The 22,038-nt window shown below is 40.5% G+C and overlaps 2 protein-coding genes across 2 annotated transcripts; one reads left to right on the top strand and one right to left on the bottom strand.

The window, feature by feature from the left end:
* Positions 1-522: 522 nt before the first annotated feature.
* Positions 523-4,557, top strand: LOC130970728 (exonuclease 1). Its single transcript, XM_057896897.1, has 14 exons — positions 523-683; positions 770-889; positions 969-1,092; positions 1,170-1,307; positions 1,400-1,609; positions 1,778-1,953; positions 2,061-2,133; positions 2,366-2,489; positions 2,804-3,015; positions 3,135-3,189; positions 3,293-3,648; positions 3,739-3,790; positions 3,972-4,191; positions 4,269-4,557. The coding sequence occupies exons 1-14, from the start codon at positions 523-525 to the stop codon at positions 4,342-4,344; spliced, it is 2,097 nt and encodes a 698-aa protein (XP_057752880.1). The 3' UTR covers positions 4,345-4,557.
* A 413-nt stretch (positions 4,558-4,970) lies between these two features.
* On the bottom strand, positions 4,971-11,702 carry LOC130970616 (alpha,alpha-trehalose-phosphate synthase [UDP-forming] 1-like). The gene is made up of 17 exons (XM_057896749.1): positions 11,330-11,702; positions 11,032-11,129; positions 10,457-10,845; positions 10,146-10,260; positions 9,876-9,977; positions 9,604-9,754; positions 8,884-8,972; positions 8,530-8,578; positions 7,791-7,891; positions 7,455-7,642; positions 6,989-7,106; positions 6,553-6,726; positions 6,351-6,473; positions 6,184-6,271; positions 5,893-6,023; positions 5,693-5,791; positions 4,971-5,381 (listed from the first exon to the last, which is right to left on the bottom strand). Exons 1-17 carry the CDS (start codon positions 11,700-11,702, stop codon positions 4,983-4,985), a joined length of 2,787 nt encoding a protein of 928 aa, XP_057752732.1. The 3' UTR covers positions 4,971-4,982.
* Between the last annotated feature and the right edge of the window lie 10,336 nt (positions 11,703-22,038).

Genomic DNA, 22,038 nt, shown 5'->3' with positions numbered 1-22,038 from the left:
ATATTTTCTTCTCAAGAATGAGATGAAAATAAAAGAAAAATATATAAATAAATATAAAATTATTAATTAATTAAAAAAATAAAAAATAAAAATATTAATGTAATTTTTTATTATAATTTTTTTTCATCTAAACACATAAAATAATTTTTATTCCTATTTTTTTCTCATTTTTTATTTTTTATTATCTATCCAAACAAAGTGTTAAATATTATTTTGTCAGTGACCAATGAGCTCTTAAAGAAAAGAATCAAATTTGATTGCATTAGACGTCACCAAAAAAAAAATATTGATTGCATTAGGGAAAAAAATGTGTGAATTTTTTGTTCGAGATCTTTTTCTTTTAAAGAAAATAAGAAGGGCATGAGAGTAATTACAGATTTGAAAAAGAATGAAAGTTGGAGAAAATGGAGAGGCAAAAGCAAAGAACGTTCACGTTCCCGCCTAATTTGGTCCCTCAGTGTGGCTCTCGCTCTCTCTCGCATTTTCTGTTTGTGTCTCGGTGGAAGTGGAAGGTAGGGCAAAATGGGAATACAGGGTTTGTTGCCGCAGTTGAAATCGATAATGGCTCCGATTCACATAAAGGAGCTTGAGGGGTGCTCTGTTGCGGTGGACACGTATTCATGGCTCCACAAAGGCGCACTCTCTTGCAGCACCCACCTCTGCAAAAACATTCCCACAACCAGGTCGCTCACTCACTTACTTCACTTTCTGTACGGCTTCTGCCATTTATTTATTGATATGGTTTCACTCAGATTCTTATCTGTATCAGGCACATTGAGTATTGCATGCATAGAGTGAATTTGCTGCGCCATTTTGGTATTAACCCCATTCTTGTATTTGACGGTGGACTTCTACCCATGAAGGCCGAACAAGAGAATAAGCGTGCCAGGTACCTTTCATATCTCTACTACTTAGGAACCTCACATTTCCATTATCCTATTCCTAATTTGCCACTGCAACAAGCGCAGGGTAAGAAAGGAAAATTTCGCACGAGCTGTTGAACATGAGTCAAATGGAAATAACACTGCTGCTTTTGAGTGCTACCAGAAAGCTGTTGATATTTCACCTCTCATTGCGCGCGACCTAATTCAGGTAGTTGCCTGTTATATTGGGTTTGGTTAACATAACAGAAACAATTACATTCTTGTCCTGAATGTTTTATGCCATAGGTATTGAGGCAGGAGAATGTGCAATATATTGTAGCTCCTTATGAGGCTGATGCTCAGATGGCTTTCTTGGCCATTAGTGGACAGGTTGATGCAGTTATAACTGAAGATTCTGATCTTATACCATTTGGATGCCCAAGGGTCAGTATATTATCCTTTGATTTATTTAACATTATATGTGTTACTGATTTGTTTTTCTTCCTACTTTGATATGCTTACTTGTTTTTATTTAGATTATCTTCAAAATGGACAAGTTTGGACAAGGAGTTGAGTTTCAGTACTCCATGTTACAGAAGAATAAGGAGCTTTGTTTTGAAGGATTTGACAGGCAAATGCTTCTCGAAATGTGTATCTTGAGTGGCTGCGACTATCTTCAGTCCTTGCCAGGTATGGGCCTGAAAAGAGCTCATGCAATCATTAAAAGATTTAAAAGTTATGACAAGGTAAGTCCGGCTCATGCACTTGACAGCATAATTATTCATTGGGAAGGCAAAAAAAAAAAAGAACAAGGAAAAGGATGTTCTGGTTTCCCCATGTTTACAGTTTAGACCCTCCTAGCCAGTCAAGCCTAACTACTTAAATTCTACATGAATCTGATAACAATATTTCAGGTTCTTAAGCACTTGAGATACAGTGGTGTTTCTGTGCCTCCCTTATACGAAGAGTCGTTCAGGAAGGCTATATTGACTTTCCACTTTCAACGGGTGTATGATCCAATTAATGAAAACGTTATTCATTTATCGAATATACCTGATGATATTGGTGACGAGTTAGATTTTTTAGGCCCATATCCTTCAATTTTAAGGGGTTCTGTTACCATGTTATATCTGTATAGCACTGCTCTGTTATATTCAATTATCTGATACACTGAAATCATACCTTAACCCGGTATACATCACTGCCAAAAGATATAGCACAAGGCATAGCAAAAGGAGATCTCGATCCATTTACCAAAATGCCATTTGAGGTACTCCTTAGTTTCTTCCTTATCTGATGTTTCCTGACTTTATACTACAAGGGAGGCAAATCATTACCTTATATGTTTTCCATGAGAAAAAAATGATGTTACTTTCAGCCGATATTATCACTCAGCATATTCAGTCAATATACTGTGATGAACATTGTTATGGGCACAAGAAGTGTTAAATAGAAACAATTGTCTGGAGGTACTTTCGGCTGATATTTATTTCCTTTGCCAGGGGGCGATTCTTAATCCCGGATTAGCAACTGCTGGAACTTCACAATTTAAAACTATTCATTCTGAAAGTGTGAAGAAAAAGATTGATCTGCCTGTGCAAAAGAATCTCTTGACTAAGTATTTTTGTATCCTCCTATCTGAAGTATCTTTCTTTGTGGATTTCAATCAATTTAGCATATTTCAAACAGTTGGAAGCAAGGTGCCATTCCCTAGCTCACAGGCATACTGCCTGATGCTTTTGCTTCCAATTCAAAAAAAAAAAAAGATGAGATTACATAACATTCAATTCAAAGTAGTTGTGATGGGGTGACAAAGTTTATATAAACTACAAAAAACTGGTGGAATTTAAGCTTAAATTTTTTTTTACCCCAACATAATGCTAATGTTTTCTACCCTGTTTCTTTTACTCCTTAAGTCGTTGTTCCTTAACCTTGAAAAGGTTTTGCATCTGTTGAAGCAAAAAGGAATTTCAGAGCACCTCGGGTACAACCCACCGCTGCTAATCATGGTACATTTGATTCCTCTTTTATCAATTCTATGGATCACGAAACTTCAGAGGCTACAGCTAGCAAGACAAAGAACTCCGCTGCCACTTTAGTTGACTCCGAGAATTCGGACCCTGACAGTAGCCCTCCTCCTGCAAATGACTTTGTAAGTTGCCTGACTAACTATAAACCTGTGTTCATATGTAGACTGTAGTTATTTCTTTTAAATATATGTACTTATCACTTCCTTTCTTTCTTTCTTTCTTTCTTTCTTTCTTTCTTTAGATTGAAAACAGCTTAGCAACCAATTTTTCTGAGTATATGAAATCTCCATCTCATGGTATGTATATAGACTTGTTAATTTCCTTTAGATGCAAAAATGTTATCCGTTATGCCTCTCCATGTGTTAGTTGATACTCATTTCATTTTCTGGGTGTTTTAAGTTTCTATGGTGGGTGAAAGAAACAGAAGTCCTGAAAATACAGCACTACGACAAGTTAGGCAGCCAATTCATAAACCCTGTGTGGGGTTGCATAAGGAGCATGAGCATGCACTTGTTCAAGACACGATTGAGTCAAAAACCAAGGAGGTTACAAGAAAGGTAATTGTAAGGAGTGCTTATTTTCAGCACAACAAAGTAGAAAAGAATGATTATGATGATAAACAAGCTCACCCGTCTGAAGCTGGCACTTTAATTGGTGAGAAAAAAAATTCCATATCCGACGGTGATTCAAGTGGCAATCTTGTGAAGAATAAAGACTTGAAGAGGAAAACCTCCCCTAATGACAACATTCAAAATGTATAGTTTTCACATTTTGAACTTTATTTTGTTTCCTTTTATTAGAGTTTGCTATTAATATTAATATACTGGTTGTTTTAATTCATCCAGGAAAATTTGCAGCCGAGGTCTATTTGTCCTACATCACCCCCTCATGATAATGGTAACTTGCACCTTTATTTTGTCAACTATATATTCTTTACGCTGTGAATTGTTTCCTGAATTTCAATGGGATCCTGTCTTATGTGATTGTTACCATTGTATATTTATTATGAGGTAGTATTGATTATCACGCTATTTCAACAATTAATTTTTTGCCTCTATATATATATGTACCTTTTTAGGTTACTCTGATCACAATGTTGATACACCAGATGGAAAAAATAATAACGGTGAAGAGAAATTCGGTGTAAACATTTCCCATCTAGGCCATTATTCAGAAATAGCTGAGAAATCTGTAGAAAGATTTGCCTCCGTGATCTCATCCTTCAGATGCTCTTCTGGCTCTCGTGCCAGTGGTCTCCGTGCTCCTCTAAGAGATGTTCGGAACAGTTGCAATAACAGGTAACGTATGAATTAATTGTCCCTTTGACTTTTGTACTTTATGCTGATTTGTTTCCATATATACCTGCTGACCTCAGGCCAACAAATGTGGATTTCGGACAATATGCATACGTGTCAAAACAAAGGAAGACCAGCAGAACTAAACTTGATTGAAGATTATGTTATCCTTTCAACACCATCCTACCTTGCCCAGGCCCTGTATTGAGTTCATTTTCATCGGGAACTGTAAATTGTATTCCTGATTTAATCACCCGTTTTTTCTTATCTTTTGGATTGTTTGCATTGTATTCCTTCATTTAATAACCACATCTAAGATCAACTTTGTCTCAAGAATCAAGAGCATTATTGAAACAGAGGAAGCTTTAATTGTTTATGCGGTCATTTTCCTGAGTAATTGTATATGACGGAGTATATCACTGTGTCCATCATTTTCATTTATTCATACCAACAATGGAATACAAATGTTAACCTTTTCTGTTTCGTATTCATAGTCATACTCTTGATCTTATTAAGTTCACTACTCACGTACAATTGCCCATCTTAAATCTGACTGTCATCTACAATTTGTAGAATGCTGTACTTAGATTTAAATTTATTGGTCCCTTGCCTCCTTTTAATTGGGTAAACAGTTCAGGTTACAAGAGATGAAGAGATTGAAGACTTAACTGATACATCAGTAGGTATTAGCAGACAATTATGGTAGTATGGCAATCACCTGAAAAACATAATATCAAGACAAGAGCTTCCAAAACTTTCTGGCCTACAAATAAAAGGTGAGAGAAGGGTATCAGTTAAGTTGATCGTGTTGATGAATGATCTGCCATGTTACTTAAGAGATTGACAACATCATCTGAGGTTTTGAGTAAGTAGCGTGCACTTGATCTCTTGCGTGCAACAGCACAAGAGAAGTAATTATCGCCTTGAAGATCGAGCACTGAAGAGCCCTCATGTAGTGATGTTCTATCATGATAAGTTGGTATCCATGGATCGCCCCTTGCATGATCGATTTCTAACTTTTCTATGGTTGACATTGAACGTTGCTTCTTATAGCGAGCTGCCTTGGACCCATTTTTGCTGACTGGAAATTTTGGCAGAGGTGATGACCTTAAAGAATTGGAAGGCATAGCTCGTGCTAATGGTGATGATTCACAAGGAAGCTCAGGTTCAAAAAATTTATAGACATCTTCATCCTGAGAATAGTTATTTCCAGCAATAAATTTGTAAATCATCAATTTTCTTTCAAGGATTGTAATTCATGACTTTAATCTTCTAGATTAGCTATAACACATGTCATTTTATCCCTATCTCGATCTATCTCAAAACAATATTTCCCTAGAGATTCTCATTTCAAGAATAACAAACAGTTTCATGGAAAATGTTAGATTTCTGGTTATGGCAACCAATCTGCAGTCATGATTTTTCATCTTCTCAATTATTAACCCTAATAGATCCCAAAAACACAATGTCACAACTAATGACAGAAACATCAAATAACAAGCACCTTTGCTAGAAAGTGCCCGATGCATAAGACATAATCAATTGGAGCCTTCATTCCTTTGTCATGAACGATCTCTCCTAAGATGCGATCAATAGCTGCTCCCTATATCAAAGTTGGAAAGCGAAAAATGAGTGCCGAGAGAAATAAGGCCTCTGAACAGAGAAAGCTAGAAGGGAGTCCCACTAACCAACGGAATTTTGTACCTTTGAGACACCAATTGCCCTGACCTCAACAGATCGACCACCTTGGACAACGTCAAGAGATGCATTGGATATCGGTCCTGTCCAAAGATGCTGAAGCAGATCTCTTGCTTGAAGCCTTCCAAACTCAATATCTGACATTCATAGACAAAAGAAATTAGAAATTTAACCATTAGAGGCACTCAATCTCCACGGAAGGGGTAGAGAGATGATTCTTGTCAGCATAAATATATTGTTTGAAGAAAATCAGCAAGTTGAAATTGAAAAGGGAAGAAGGCCAGGTTACTGACATACCTGCATACTTGTAATTCCATACAACTGAAGTCTCACGAAGCTCAAAATGAGACCGCGGAGTTCTTTCGGTAAAATACTCAAAAACATGCTGCATTTTTTTTTATATAGTTATGAAAAATCAAACTTGGAATAAAAAATATAAAATTTAGTTTTGTGATCCAATATACCTTTACGCTATCAACCCAATCCATATGTAAATTTTCAGGCATGGTTGTCATCCATTCACCTGAAGTATGCCGTAGAAACATTCCATTTTCTGCTGCTAACCACATATTGTATTCCCTGAAATTCTGTAGAAAAATGTAGTTAGTCCACAAACAAATGTTGCTGCTGATAATCCTAAAACAGATGAAATATTCTGGAGAATACTTTGTCCAGGACAGTTCGATCACTCCCACTCAGAACAACAATTGTTGTCTTTGGATCATCAGACAACTTCTTTAAAGGCTTCTTTATATTTGGGTGCAATTTAAGTTCCATTTCTCTAATTTGACCACCCCTTCCAAGGGCATCCACTGGTTCTGTCAAAGTGGCATTGAAACCCTGCAGTAAAGCAAAATGGTATGCTGCTGAAAAGTATCTCACAAGGATATCAAAAATAACTTATCAAAAGCAAGTTTTCTCAACTTTACAAAAGACAAGTGGAAGCAGATGTGTTCTGATGTCTATATCTCTTAACATATGCAGTGCACTTATATTTGTGAATCAAGTTGATTTCTAATAGCAAATTCAAGCATAAAATATATTGCACAAAATAGGGTGAAAATTCTGGAAGTGATTAGTGTTGGGTGATCTAACAGCCTACCAGTATAATTAATCGGTTATTAGATTTTGAGTAACAATCAACTGCCACTCCCTTGGGAAGTAATGGTGGAACTTGTCTTGTCCTAAGCTGCGCTTCGACAATCGTATCATTCAGTTCACTGAGTAAAGAAAAAATGAGCTAGGATGAATAAAGATTCAATGCAAAAGAAGTGGTCTTGAACACTAGTTCAGGTCAAATACTTCCAACTTATTTGCTTCTTACATTTAATAATGCATGCATCTAAAAATAAGAAACTTTCAACTTTTGCTGTAATGCATTAGACCATTGTCCTCATCAAAACAGTATAGAATGTAGGTTATTAGCAACTTCAAGGTATCAAATGTTGGCATCTGTGACTTTTCCACTTCATTGTTTCTATTGCGGGTAGGAAAGCGGATTCAGAAGGAAAATGAAGAACAAAAGAGAATTGATTCAAGAAAATAAATGCATTGTTAAAGGTTAAAACCTCACAAAAGTTGCTGCCCATTCTTGTGAAGTGTGAGTTGTCACGTGCTTGAAGTTAACTAGATGCCGTTTTTCTCTTTCATCGGCTGGCATATCCAGTGCATAACCAATAGAAGCAGCAACCTCTGTGACATTCCATGGATTTACCAAGATAGCACCAGCACCAAGAGACTGTGCAGCACCTGCAAACTGATAGCCAATAAAGAATTCAAAATTATTCGAATGGTACTGAAGGATTAGTGACCTAATTATGTTATAATAAAAATCAAATAAACCCTTCTTTATGAGAATTCACATAGGATAAATGTGTCATGCTTCATTTAAAAACATAAATTACCTCACTTAAAATGAGAACCCCTTTCTTGGAAGCTTGACATGCAACGAATTCATAGCTGACAAGATTCATTCCATCCCTTAGAGATGTAACAAGTGCTACATCTATACGACATGTTAGTCAGAATGATACTGATACATATCATTGATGCTCAATCCTTATATTAAACTAATTAGGATAACTGTCACTACATAATAGTGATTGAAAAATGTCAAAACCATCTTTTAAGTAGAGAAACATGAATAAATTTCAAATATAACATATATACACTGAACCTGATTCAATATAGAACCCAAATTCTTAAATGCATAAATAAAGAAAAAGGAGAACCAAAAACCCTTGCATTTGTATGACAGGAAGTATATTATGTGATCCCTTTCTACAAATTTTTATTCTTTTTCCTCTTTATTTACCATGCAATTATTTCCTTAGTTTTAGAGGTCTTGTTCAAAATATTTCAAACAAATATGAACTTGTTGTGCTGAAGTTATCTTTTAATTCTTGATGAATTCAGTACAAAAAATATTAAATATTAATAGGTTCTATGTGTTAGCGACAAGATACAATATATTATGAGAAGAGAAAGATTTTCTCAAGATAATGAAATTTATTTTCAAATTTGGATCTTTTAGGTTTTAGCATCTAGATATCATACTGCTTGCTAAAATAAATAAATAAATAACTTAGAAAAAATAAGGACAACATGGGATAAATCTTGTATGTTATTGCAGAAAATGAATACCAGTAACAGCATAAAGTGCACATAATGCATAGAAGTCAAGTGATCGATCCTGTAACAACAGAAATAGATGGTTCAGAAATCTTCACATGATCTGCTAAATAACAGCAGCTTTATGTTCTCAAAAAAAGAAAATGCAAGACTTTGCTATAAATACTGTGTGCAAATAAAGAGAATAAAACAAGTCAAAATGCATGAGCAGTGTGTGCAAATAACAGATAGAATAATTGTTTGAAAATTGTCCAATAAATTATATTTGAATTTTAAGGAAGAGTGGTTTTCTAATGATGGAATTGTGAAAAGACTAATTGATCGCGTACTATAAAAGCTTGTAAGAAGAGATCTCATAAGACTAACCAGATGGTGTATTGGAACAGCCGTAAGGGTTCCAAATCTTCCATTGATGCGGCCAACAATCTCATGCACCTGACTTGTAAGCTTTTGATCTGTCAAAGCATTCAGTAAAAAATCTTAATTAATACAGATAAAGAAGATACTGGTATGCCAAGAAGAAGAAGATACAAGAGGAAAAAGAAAGGAAAACAGAAGGACTTTTTGTTCATTTCCAGTTTACATTTACTGTATCACATGTCTTCATAATTTTGTGAAGGAAAACTGATAACAGGAAACAAGAAAGGTAGAATGGAAAGAAGAATGATAAACAACAACCAAATAGGCCCAATATGTAAAAACAGGAAATAACATAATTTTAGACAGAAAAATTGTAACCAATTAAGATCACAAAAGTGACCAAAGAGAGCAATGCCTTTTAAAAATAATGAATTATTTGTTGTTAATGTTTATTAAAAATCATACGGTATGATAGGCAACATTGCCTCAGCCTACAGAAGTTGAATCCAATTCTTACTCTTTTTAGAAAATATGACAAAATGACCTAAAGAAACTCCAAATGTGAACAGTATCTGAACCATAAAATATAAGTGGCAACAAATAAAATAAGATGACAAGCAAATTAAAACAAAAATGCATGTATATATGTATCTGAAGAGTAAAAATATAAATTAATTGATAAATACGATTCAAGTAATAACTAACATGCCTAAAGAAGAAACATACAATCAGGAACATTTGTCCTAGTTGGTACAGCAATTTGCAACAAGACAACTTTATCACGCCAGCGTGGGTTCTCCTCAAGGAACTTTTCAAATGCCAATATCTTCTGCGGAATTCCTTTTATCATATCAAGACGATCAACGCCCAACATTACCTGATTATTAGATTATAACATAAAGTTATTCAAATTATGCACATTTATCAGCAAAGCAAACATGGAAATCAAGGAATGGTTGCAACAACTCCAAACTATTTTTGACATATAAAGCTCTCACCTTTCTGCCTGCAAATCTTTCTTTCAGTTCTTTCATGTGCTCCTGGACTTCAGGGAGTTCAAGGGCTCGAATAAACCGATCAGAATCAATCCCAATAGGAAACTGAATTTCCAAACTCCCAAAAAATAAAAAAGTTCATCATGAGAAGGAAATTAATGAGTACATATTCATTTGTATTTATTTAATGCAGGTGAACATTCTGCAGAATAGATGATATTCTAGCTATGCTGTGAGATGTATAGAAAAGATAGAAAACATAAGAATTTTTACCGCAGCCACACGAGTTAGCTTCCCTTGATCTTCTACTCCTTCAGGTGTCCCTTCAAGCCCAAGAATGCGAGTACAAGCACTTACAAAATGTCTGGCATAATCATAAGTATGGAATCTGGGATGCAGGCAGATGCAAATATTAAAATCACAATAGAAAGACATGGGTCTTGGAAGTCATAAGATACACAGCCTCAAGTAATAAATAGATAAGAAAGTTTAATTAATTTTGTTTTGACATTTTTGCTTCATTGCCTTCAGAAAACTAGTAAATAACAAAAATTTGACAACACTGAGATGCAAAAATAACTTACCCCACCAAGTCAGCAGCAAGTACAGATCTCAATAGCTCTGTTCTTGATGGCAGAGTCCTATGTATTTCCGAGGAAGGAAAGGGAGTATGAAGAAACCAGCCAACTTTCATTTTGTCATTGTATTCTTTTAAACATTTTGGAAGGAACATTAGATGGTAATCATGGCACCAAACAACATCTCCTTCCTTATAGTACCTATTTACTACATCAGCAAACATCTGGTTTGCCTTCTTATATGCATCAAATTGAGATTGGAAGCTGCGAGTGGTAGCAAGTCTGTCTTCTTGTGGAAGCCCAAGATAATGAAAAAGAGGCCATAAGATGTTGTTGCAGTAACCGTTATAGTATTGATTCACAATCTGCTCATCAAGAAAAACTGGAATGCATCTCTGCAGTTGACAATGCATAATTAGGAGGATGACACATTAAGATATCGAGTATTTTTTATCCTCGAGAATTATAAATTTAAGAAAATTCAATGTGTATGTGTGTGTGTGTGTTGTGTGTGTGTGTGTGTGTGTGTGTGTGTGTGTGTGTGTGTGAGAGAGAGAGAGAGAGAGAGAGAAATTCATTACCATTTCAGCTAAAGCTTTAGTCAATGCTTTCTGCCCAACACCATCAGATACATTCACACCAGCCCACCCAATCCATCTAGTTTCAAACTCCTTTACACCTTCAACAGAGAAAAAGACAAAAAGCTTCATATACAACCTTCACGTTGACAATAGAAAGTTAGAAAGATTCTTATCATTGTTATGACCTGTATGAGATCATCAACACAGGCAATAAAAGCTGTAGGAAGTAAATACATAATAGAAGAATTAATTAACCACAATAAAACAATTAACGCAGAGATGACAAACTTTTTCTTGCCTAAAAGTGCACTGACTAGGCCGCCAACACTGATCTCAAGGTGGAATGAGTCCTCACCCTCCCTAACAGCTGAGACAGGCAACCTATTAGCTACCACCAACAACCGTTGTTTGCGTGGCCGCTCCTCCGGCCTTTGACTTCTATCTGGAAATACTTTCGCAACAGCAAGTGCTTCAGAAATGTCTTCCTCATTGAGAGAATTAAAACTGTCGCTCTCTGTTAACGAGTCACTATAAACTTGTTCCGCTTCTTTGTTGCCATCTCTTGTCTCCTCAAAATACTTGTTTGACTTTCTTAGCTCTCTCTCCCTCAGTAGCCTCTCTAATCTCGATCTGGGTGTTATAGGAATGCAGTTATAATTGTTCCCCCGCATATGCTTGGCCTGGAGGTTCTTCAAATTAAGACATTTACTCAAGTGATTTCCACAAAGCAATACAGTCATTTTAAAGTAAAATAGTAATTTTCCCACACAATATATCAAACAATTGACAGTGCTCAATCACATACTCAAACAAATATGTTGCATTTTGATTTCAAACACGATGACATTCTAGTTATTTATCAAATGGGAAAGTATCACTCAAAGGAACTAACAAGCATGCTATTATAGTGTGATCCACGTATAATGCATTCAGTGAAACAAATAGCCTTTTCATTATGCAATGAAAGAAATGATAAAAGAAAAATTACTGTTCAATAACTGAATGTGTACAAACAACCGATCCAAACTCACATAAATATAGAAATTTCGGGTTCTGTATTTAAAAGTCATAACTCGTAACAAACCAATGAGGACCAAAAAATAATGCTGTTTCCAAACAACATCCATTGTCACAAGAATAAACTAGCAGAGGCATGAAATGAAATGAAATGAAATGACAAGGTAAAAAAATGGAAATTCATTGTGAAATTGAAGGGGACAAAAACGAAAGCTTTACCATGGCCCATGTATCGGGAAGGTGTAACCTGATGAAATGCAAAGTGGAGATCTCTTAAGATGATATCACATGAATATCCGTTCCACAAGTGATGGAAATACGTGATGACCATAATAACGGAACATGAAACTTATCCATAATAGTGTATGAATGTGATAAAAGGCATGCATGAGTCAAAGGAATTGAAACGAAAAAAGGAGAGCATCTAAATAAACTCCTGAGGCTTGCAAATGAAAACACTTGAGATGCATTGCCATTGACGATGCTCCTTTGTGGACTTTGAAATCAGACACCTCGCTTACACCTGTTTACGGCCAAAAAAGAATCACTGATATTGAAACAGAAGCAATGGGTTACAAGCGCTGCATAATAATTAATAAACAATGATATGGACCCCACCAAGATACGATATTCTTGTTTCTTCTTCCCCTTTTCTTGGCCCGACTTAAACAACTTCATTAATTAATTAATTAATTAACTATACAACTTTGAACAGCGTGGAAATATGCATCAATTTTTTAATTACCAAAAAAAATGTAGCGTTTCATAAAATATATATTATATAACAAATAACAATAATTATAATATATAAAGTCTATAAGAGTAGGAAAAGATTGAGAAGTTACCCAAGTTGGAGAGTTTTCAAAAGCATCAGCTATAAAGTGGAGGAAGTGACGAATCTTGATCACCGAACCAAAAGAAAAAAAAAAAAAAACGGATGAATCTTGATGATATCTTAAAATATGAATAATTAATTTATAGCTAATTAAAAGTCTGCGAGGAAACGCATTACTTGATTTCTGTTTTCTTGGCAACAGTTCTGGTTCAAGAAATTGAATAGTGGATTTTCCATGATCTTCATGACACCGTTCTGCTTATGGCTATGTTGCAGCTACCTTCTGAAGTCTGAAGCGTGAAGGAATCTACGAGCGCAATATGTGAATTGAAGTAATCGCATAATGGAAATGTAGAGAAAACGAAGAACCCTAATAGGTAATAGCATTGGTGTTGAGAATGCAACTACGCTATGCTCTGCTATGCTTTATGCTTATGCATGCAGAAAGCAGAACTATGGAGACCGAAATAGTAACTGAAATTCTCTCTCTAGCTCTCTCCCTTTTTTTTTTGTCTTAATAGAAAATAAACGTGTGCAAGGGGCAGAAATAAGAGGCCCATATATAGGTTCTGCATGTCGGTTATTGGGCTTAAAATGAATGCTAAATCTAAGCCCATTTAATGTTAGCCCAAGTCGGTAGGCCTAGATACCTTATAATTTTCTCTCTAAAATTTGACAAAAGTTTAAAAAATATTTTAAATTCTATTTTATTTTAATTTTTTTTCAAAAATTTTAGATTTGCATCAAATATACTCTTGACAGCTAAATTTTTAAAAAATTTAAGACCAATCTAACAATAATGCATGAAAATTATGCTTGATTTGTTTGTGTTGATGGATTGTTCTTATGAAAATATTGTTGAATCGGTCTTAAATTTTTTTTAAAAATTGGCCATCATGGGTATATTTGATGCAAATTGAAAACTTCTGGGATAAAATTGAAACAAAATAAAACTTAGGGGTATTTTTAAAATTTTTGTCAAACTTCAAGGACAAAAAATATACTTTATCAAAAAAAAAAAGATGTTGTTGAATCGGTCTTAAATTTTTTGAAAAATTGGTCGTTATGGGTATATTTGATGCAAATCGAAAACTTTTGGAATAAAATTGAAACAAAATAAAACTTATGAATATTTTTAAAACTTTTTTCAAACTTCAAAGACAAAAAATATATTTTATCCAAAAAAAACTTACTAATCACGCGTCCTATGCTAAATAACACAAAAATTAATTGGACCTAAAAACGAAAATTGACTGCAAAAATTATATAAATTATATATATATATATATAGCACAAATAATATCTTAAAGTTGAAAAGGGAAAAAAACTAGCAAGCTCTAGGAAAATACGTTCCACAACAATCAATGAAAAGTAGCAAGAAAATTTGACAGGGAGATTATTCATAATAGGTTTCATGTTGACTTGAGTTCAGAATGAAGTCGGCTAACCCATCAGCTATTTGATTGGCTTCCCTCGCTGCCGGCTGCTCAAGCCTAATATCACGTTATTCGAAGATTAGTGAGTAGAGATGCTACCGAGGAAGCTTATACACTTGGGGTTCAAAAGGCTGCATACCTTTAATTGCTGGTGTAGCACCAGTCAAGGCTCAATCTTATCGTTACCCTCATTGCCAAAAGACACAAATTGAGATGATGGTTCATGTTACGGCCTGGTCCGGGATTCCCGCGGGTCAACCCGACCCGGGCTCCATCCGGCCCGGTCACGCACCCTTCAACCGACCCGGACACGCGTCCCGTACGGCTCACACGCAGCCATAGGACAGCGTCCTTGAGGATATGGGCTTGTCCCTATGAGGGGGGCCCACTACTGACATGTATATAAGGGGAAGATTGGCTCTTCCCCTGAGGTACGTCATATCCTTTCACCTCACTATTCCGCCCGCCTGCACATCGCTGACTTGAGCGTCGGAGTGTCTTTGCAGGTGGCACCCCCCTCATCCTCTCTCCAGGACAAGTGCTCGTCTGCTCAACTAACCCGCAACCAGTGCGACCCAAGCTAAGGCATCCTCACCCCCTCACTTGCACACCCGACCTGTTCGAGACCCGACGACCGAACATTGGCGTCGTCTGTGGGGACTCCTGCCTAAATGGAAGTCGCGCTAGGTCCCAGCGACCGAGCTCGAGCAGCCGGAGCGGAGGGGGCAGCCTCCGTCGCCTCACAAAGGGGGGGGGGGCGGAGATCCCCCCAACAACACACGAGAACACGACCATTCGGGGGAACGGGCGGCGATAGCGCCATAATAATGCAGGAGCTACGCCACAGAGTCCAGAACCTAGAACGACAGCTAGCCGACCGGGAGCGGGATGGACGGTCTACCGATCCCAGTTATACCCCATCTCCCGGGAGCGAAAAGGAAGACTCTCACCGAAGCCGCCCGCGGCGTACATCCGCATCCCGGACGGAAGCGGAGAGCACGCGGGAGGAGTCACCCATAATGAGAAGACGAAATGACACGATCATCTACTCCCGCGGCAGACCAACCCGCCGAGCGGCAAGAGGTCACGGAGACGGGGAAGGAAGATCCGAGAGAACACGACAACCCGTGATAATGGGCGTCACCCCGTTCCACCGATCTATCCTCGAGGTCCGGTTGCCGAAACACTTCGACAAACCAACGGACATGAGGTACGACGGAACTCAAGACCCTCTAGAACACCTCACGGCCTTTGAGGCCAGGATGAATCTGGAGGGAGTGGGGGACGAAGTAAGATGCCGCGCCTTCCCGGTAACCCTAGCAGGGCCAGCGATCAGATGGTTTAACGGCCTCCCACAAGGTTCCATATACAGCTTATCAGACATCAGTCGTGCATTCCTGGCCCAATTTACAACACGGATCGCGAAGGCCAAGCACCCTATCAACCTTCTAGGGGTAACCCAGAGACAAGGAGAACCGACGAGGAGATACTTAGATCGGTTCAACGACGAATGCTTGGAAATCGACGGCTTAACCGACTCAGTGGCCAGTCTTTGCCTAACAAACGGCCTCCTCAACGAGAACTTTCGAAAACACCTTACCACGAAACCGGTTTGGACGATGCATGAGATCCAGACGGTAGCCAAGGAGTATATAAACGACGAGGAAGTCAGCCGAGTTATGGCTGCCAATAAGCGGCAGTCCGGTTACAGCCAAGCCCGGCAACCAGGCGACGGAGAGAGAGCAAAGGAAAAAGCCAGAGAGGAGGCATCAAACAGGGCGCCTCGACCGTTCCCTCGGGTCGGGAAATTCACTAACTACACTCCACTCACTCTCCCCATCGTAGAAGTCTATCAACAAATAGCGGAGAAGGGAATCCTACCGAAACCCCGACCACTTAAGGACCGTACGGGGGGAAATAAGAACCTCTATTGTGATTATCATAAGGGTTATGGCCATCAAACACAGGACTGTTTTGACCTGAAGGATGCACTAGAACAAGCGATAAGGGAAGGAAAGCTAGCCGCGTTCTCCCACCTTATCAGGGAGCCGAGAAGACGCTATCGCGATCAAGACGAAGAAGGCAAAACCCGTTCGGCCAAACGGCGACAAGAACCCGAAGACAGAGACCACGGCCTCACTGTGATAAACGTGGTAACAGCCAAAAACGCCGCGCCAAGATCCCGGTCGGCACAGAGGAAAGACGTTAAAGTTTTGACGGTCTCATCCCCGCCGGTGCAAAGCTCTAAGAAGCCTCCCTCCATCTCTTTCGGCCCGGAAGACCAATGGTTCAACGACGCCCCGGAAAACCCCCCCATGGTCATTACGGCCAGAGTGGGAACCGGCCTCGTCAAACGGATCCTCGTCGACACAGGAGCTGATTCAAATATCATGTTCCGCAACGTGTTCGATGCACTAGGGCTAAAAGATGCCGACCTGACGACGCACCAGCACGGGGTTATCGGGTTGGGCGACCACTTCATCAAACCGGACGGAGTAATATCCCTGCCAATCTCGGTGGGGCAAGCCCAAGGCCGAAGATCGGCGATGGCCAAGTTCGTAATCCTCCGAGACTCCACTGCCTACAACATCATCTTGGGAAGAAAAACAATCAACGATTTCGAAGTCATAATCAACACAAAGCTGCTAGTCATGAAGTTCGTTACCGATGACGGATCCATAGGGACCATAAGGGGAGACCTCGAGACGGCGGTCGCTTGTGACAACGCCAGCCTCTCCCTTAGAAAGAAGTCCAAGGAAGCATCCGGTGTGTTTCTAGCCGACCTTGATGCCAGAGTGGACGACAAGCCGAGGCCAGAACCAGAAGGGGATTTGGAGAAGTTCAGAATTGGTGACGAAGTGGAAAAGTTCACATTCGTTAACAAGAACCTCCCACATGAGTTGAAGGAGCCCTTGATCGAAATGATAAGAGCCAACAGTGACTTGTTCGCCTGGACTCCAGCCGACATGCCGGGCATAGACCCAAAAATCATCTCACATCATCTAGCCGTCAAGACGGAAGCACGCCCGGTGGCCCAACGGAGGAGGAAGATGTCGGCGGAGAGAGCAGAGGAGGTGGCCAGGCAGACGGCCAGCCTCCTAGAAGCAGGCTTCATACGGGAAGTGGACTACTCGACATGGCTCTCGAATGTGGTATTGGTGAGAAAACACAACGGCAAGTGGAGAATGTGCGTGGACTATTCTGACCTTAACAAAGCATGCCCCAAAGATTGCTTCCCCCTCCCCAACATAGATGCACTCGTCGATGCTGCGGCGGGATATCGGTATCTAAGTTTCATGGACGCCTACTCGGGTTACAATCAGATACCGATGCACCGTCCTGACGAAGACAAGACGGCGTTCATAACGCCAGGAGGAACTTTCTGCTACAAGGTAATGCCATTCGGCCTGAAAAATGCGGGAGCAACATATCAAAGACTGATGAACAGGATATTCCACGACCTCATAGGGAAAACAGTCGAAGTCTACGTGGACGACATCCTGGCAAAAACAACACGACCTGACGACCTCTTGAACGACCTGGCAAGGGTATTCGCGTCCCTCCGTCAACACGGTATGCGGTTGAACCCTCTCAAGTGCGCCTTCGCCATGGAAGCTGGCAAGTTCCTGGGATTCATGATAACTCAGAGAGGGGTAGAAGCCAACCCGGAGAAATGCCAGGCAATACTCCAGATGAAGAGCCCGGGTTGTATCAAGGACGTCCAAAGGTTGGCAGGGCGGTTGACCTCATTATCCCGATTCCTCGGAGCTTCGGCAACAAAGGCCCTGCCATTCTTTAACCTCATGAAGAAAGGGATGGCGTTTGAATGGACGCCCGCATGCGAAGAGGCCTTTCGGCACTTCAAGGAAATCCTGGCGGCGCCACCCGTCCTCGGGAAGCCAAAGGACGGGGAACCACTATACCTATTGGTGCACGAAATTGCAATAACACTTTTGCAATCTCGCACAACTAACCAGCAAGTGCACTGGGTCGTCCAAGTAATACCTTGCGTGAGCAAGGGTCGATCCCACGGAGATTGTCGGCTTGAAGCAAGCTATGGTTATCTTGTAAATCTTAGTCAGGATATCAGAAATTATCGAGATTGATTGTAGAAAGCAAAAGAACATGTAATGGTTACTTGTATTGCAGTAATGGAGAATGGGTTGAGGTTTGGAGATGCTCCATCTTCTGAATCTCTGCTTTCCTACTGTCTTCTTCATCAAACACGCAAGTCTCCTTCCATGGCAAGCTCGTGTAGGGTTTCACCGTTGTCAATGGCTACCTCCCATCCTCGCAGTGAAAGCTAATGCACGCACTCTGTCACAGTACTGCCAATCACCGGTTTGGTTTCCTCCCCTACCGGAATAGAATCCCTCTTTTGCGTCTGTCACTAACGCCCAGTAGGTTACAGGTTTGAAGCACGTCACAGTCATTCAATCATTGAATCCTACTCAGAATACCACAGACAAGGTTTAGACCTTCCGGATTCTCTTGAATGCTGCCATCAGGTCCTGCCTATACCACGAAGATTCCGATTAAAGAACCCAAGAGATAACTACTCAATCTAAGATAGAACAGAGGTGGTTGTCAGGCACGTGTTCATAGTTGAGAATGATGATGATTGTCACGGATCATCACATTCATCGGATTAAGAACAAGTATTATCTTAGAATGGAAGCAAGCATGATTGAATAAGAAACAGTAGTAATTGCATTAATCCATCAAGACACAGCAGAGCTCCTCACCCCCAACCATGGGTTTAGAGGCTCATACTGTGGAAAGAAACGTGTACAAAATGTTATGAGGTCATAAGGTACGGATACAATGTCAAAAGATCCTATAAGTGGTAAAAGCTAGTATCCTAAGGTTTACAGAAATGAGTAAAATGACAGAAAAATCCACTTCCGGGCCCACTTGGTGTGTGCTTGGGCTGAGCAATGAAGGAATTTCGTGTAGAGACCTTTTCTGGAGTTAAACGCCAGCTTTCATGCCAGTTTGGGCGTTTAACTCCAAATTTTATGCCAGTTCCGGCGTTTAACGCTGGAATTTCTGTAGGTGACTTTGAGCGCCGGTTTGGGCCATCAAATCTTGGGCAAAGTATGGACTATTATATATTGCTGGAAAGCCCAGGATGTCTACTTTCCAATGCCGTTGAGAGCGCGCCAATTGGGCTTCTGTAGCTCCAGAAAATCCACTTTGAGTGCAGGGAGGTCAGAATCCAACAGCATCTGCAGTCCTTTTCAGTCTCTGGATCAGATTTTTGCTCAGGACCCTCAATTTCAGCCAGAAAATACCTGAAATCACAGAAAAACACACAAACTCATAGTAAAGTCCAGAAAAGTGAATTTTAATTAAAAACTAATAAAAATATACTAAAAACTAACTAAAAGATACTAAAAACATACTAAAAACAATGCCAAAAAGCATACAAATTATCCGCTCATCACCTATACCTCGCCATAACGGGTGAAGCCCTAGCCGCAGTTCTGGTACGGGAGGACGGAAAAGCTCAACAGCCAGTCTATTTCATAAGCAGGGCCTTACAAGGGGCAGAATTAAGGTATAGCAAGTTGGAAAAGTTAGCCCTAGCACTTCTAACCTCCTCACGAAGGTTAAAGCAGTACTTCCAGAGTCACCAAGTTGTCGTCAGAACGGACCAAGGGATCCGACAAGTACTCCAAAAACCCGATCTGGCAGGAAGAATGATGACTTGGTCTATCGAACTCTCCCAGTATGACATACGATACGAACCCCGGCAAGCCATCAAGGCGCAGGCGATGGCGGATTTTCTAGTAGAAGTAACGGGGGATCCAAGCGAAGAAGTGGGTACACGGTGGAAGCTCCACGTGGACGGAGCCTCCAACCAGACCTTCGGAGGTGCCGGGATCATCCTGGAAAGCCCGATTGGGGTTGTATACGAACAGTCGGTCAGGTTCGAGTTTCCCATCTCGAACAACCAAGCAGAATATGAAGCCCTTATAGGAGGCCTAACCCTAGCAGCAGAAGTCGGCGCAAGAAGACTAGAAATATGCAGCGATTCCCAAGTCGTCACCTCCCAAGTAAACGGTAGCTACCAAGCCAGAGACCCTTTGCTACAGAAATACTTGGAAAAGGTTAAAAGCTTGAGCCAAAAGTTCGAAGAGGTCACGGTCCACCACGTACCTAGAGAAAGGAACACACGGGCAGACCTCCTATCAAAGTTAGCCAGCACAAAGCCGGGAGAGGGGAACCGGTCTCTCATCCAAGGCATGACGAGAGAACCAGCGATCACACTGCACATGACAAGCCTAGGTTCTTCATGGCTAGACCCCATCACCGACTTCTTAGAACACGGCAAACTCCCTAGTGATGAAAAGGACGCGGCGAAATTGAGAAGGGAAGCGGCCAAATACGCCGTCATCCAAGGACAGCTGTTCAGAAAAGGGCTCAACCAACCCCTACTGAAGTGCCTACACCCCGACCAGACGGACTACGTCCTCAGGGAAGTCCATGAGGGCTGCTGTGGACACCACATCGGAGGCAAGGCCCTAGCGAGGAAACTAATCCGAGCCGGATACTATTGGCTGTCGATGATGGCGGACTCCAAAGAGTTTGTCAAAAAATGCGTAAAGTGCCAACAAAACGCCAACTTTGCCAGGGCGCCGGCCTCCGAGTTAAGCTTGCTAACGACCTCCCGGCCATTCTCTCAATGGGGAGTCGACCTCTTAGGGCCCTTCCCAGTCGGCCCTGGGCAAGTCAAATACCTCAAAGTCGCAATTGATTACTACACCAAATGGATAGAAGCCGAACCGCTAGCTAGCATATCCTCGTCCAATTGCAGGAAATTCATGTGGAGGCAGGTGATAACGCGATTCGGGATACCGGAAGTCATCATCTCGGACAACGGCACCCAATTTACTGACAAAAAGTTCACGGAATTCCTCAATGGCCTGGGTATAAGGCAAAGGTTTTCTTCGGTAGAACACCCTCAGACAAACGGACAAGTGGAGTCCGCCAACAAGGTTATCCTTTCAGGGCTAAAAAAGAGGTTGGACAGTAAAAAGGGTGCTTGGGCCGACGAACTAGCAGCGGTTCTCTGGTCCTACCGAACAACTGAACAATCCTCCACCAGGGAAACTCTCTTCCGACTAACGTACGGGGTGGACGCAGTAATACCCGTAGAGATCGGTGAGCCGAGCCCGCGGTTACTTTTGAAAGGAGTGGAGGAAACCGTAGAAAAAGACCTGATAGATGAAGCCAGGGAAATGGCCCATTTGACAGAAACGGCGCTAAAACAAAGAATGGCTCTGCGCTACAACACCAAAGTGCTCAAGAGAGAATTCGAGCCAAACGACCTCGTCCTGAGGCGAAATGATATCGGCCCGCCGACTCCTGGAGAAGGCAAGCTAGCGGCAAACTGGGAAGGCCCTTACAGAGTCAAAAAAGTGATGGGAAAAGGAGCCTTCAAGTTAGAAAGGCTTGACGGCAAGGAAGTCCCGAGAACATGGAACGCGAACAATCTAAGAAGATTCTACTCCTAGAGGATGGCACGACGAGCCGACCAGCCTAGCTAAGTAGTTAATTTGCAAATTTAACTTTTGAACTTATCAAAGCGACTTACGAGTCCTTAATACGATTACCGAATAAGATATACTTGTGCAAAATTTTCTCTTCTGTTTTGTCACTCAATTCTCCAGATAAACTATCTCGTCACAACCAGCGACGACGTGCGACCCCGGG

Source organism: Arachis stenosperma, chromosome 3 (assembly GCF_014773155.1).
Source record: "Arachis stenosperma cultivar V10309 chromosome 3, arast.V10309.gnm1.PFL2, whole genome shotgun sequence".
Lineage (NCBI taxonomy): Eukaryota > Viridiplantae > Streptophyta > Magnoliopsida > Fabales > Fabaceae > Arachis > Arachis stenosperma.
This window is presented reverse-complemented; position numbering and strand designations above follow the sequence as displayed.

Excerpts from the sequence above, each read along its gene's own strand:
- LOC130970728 (XM_057896897.1), top strand. The coding sequence starts at position 523 with ATGGGAATACAGGGTTTGTTGCCGCAGTTGAAATCGATAATGGCTCCG. Across the intron at positions 1,954-2,060 it reads GAGTTAGATTTTTTAGGCCC|ATCACTGCCAAAAGATATAG; the intron begins ATATCCTTCAAT and ends AACCCGGTATAC. Across the intron at positions 3,190-3,292 it reads TATGAAATCTCCATCTCATG|TTTCTATGGTGGGTGAAAGA; the intron begins GTATGTATATAG and ends GGGTGTTTTAAG.
- LOC130970616 (XM_057896749.1), bottom strand. The coding sequence starts at position 11,702 with ATGCGGGGGAACAATTATAACTGCATTCCTATAACACCCAGATCGAGA. Across the intron at positions 6,474-6,552 it reads ATCGAACTGTCCTGGACAAA|AATTTCAGGGAATACAATAT; the intron begins GTATTCTCCAGA and ends ATTTTTCTACAG. Across the intron at positions 6,024-6,183 it reads ATGGAATTACAAGTATGCAG|ATATTGAGTTTGGAAGGCTT; the intron begins GTATGTCAGTAA and ends TATGAATGTCAG.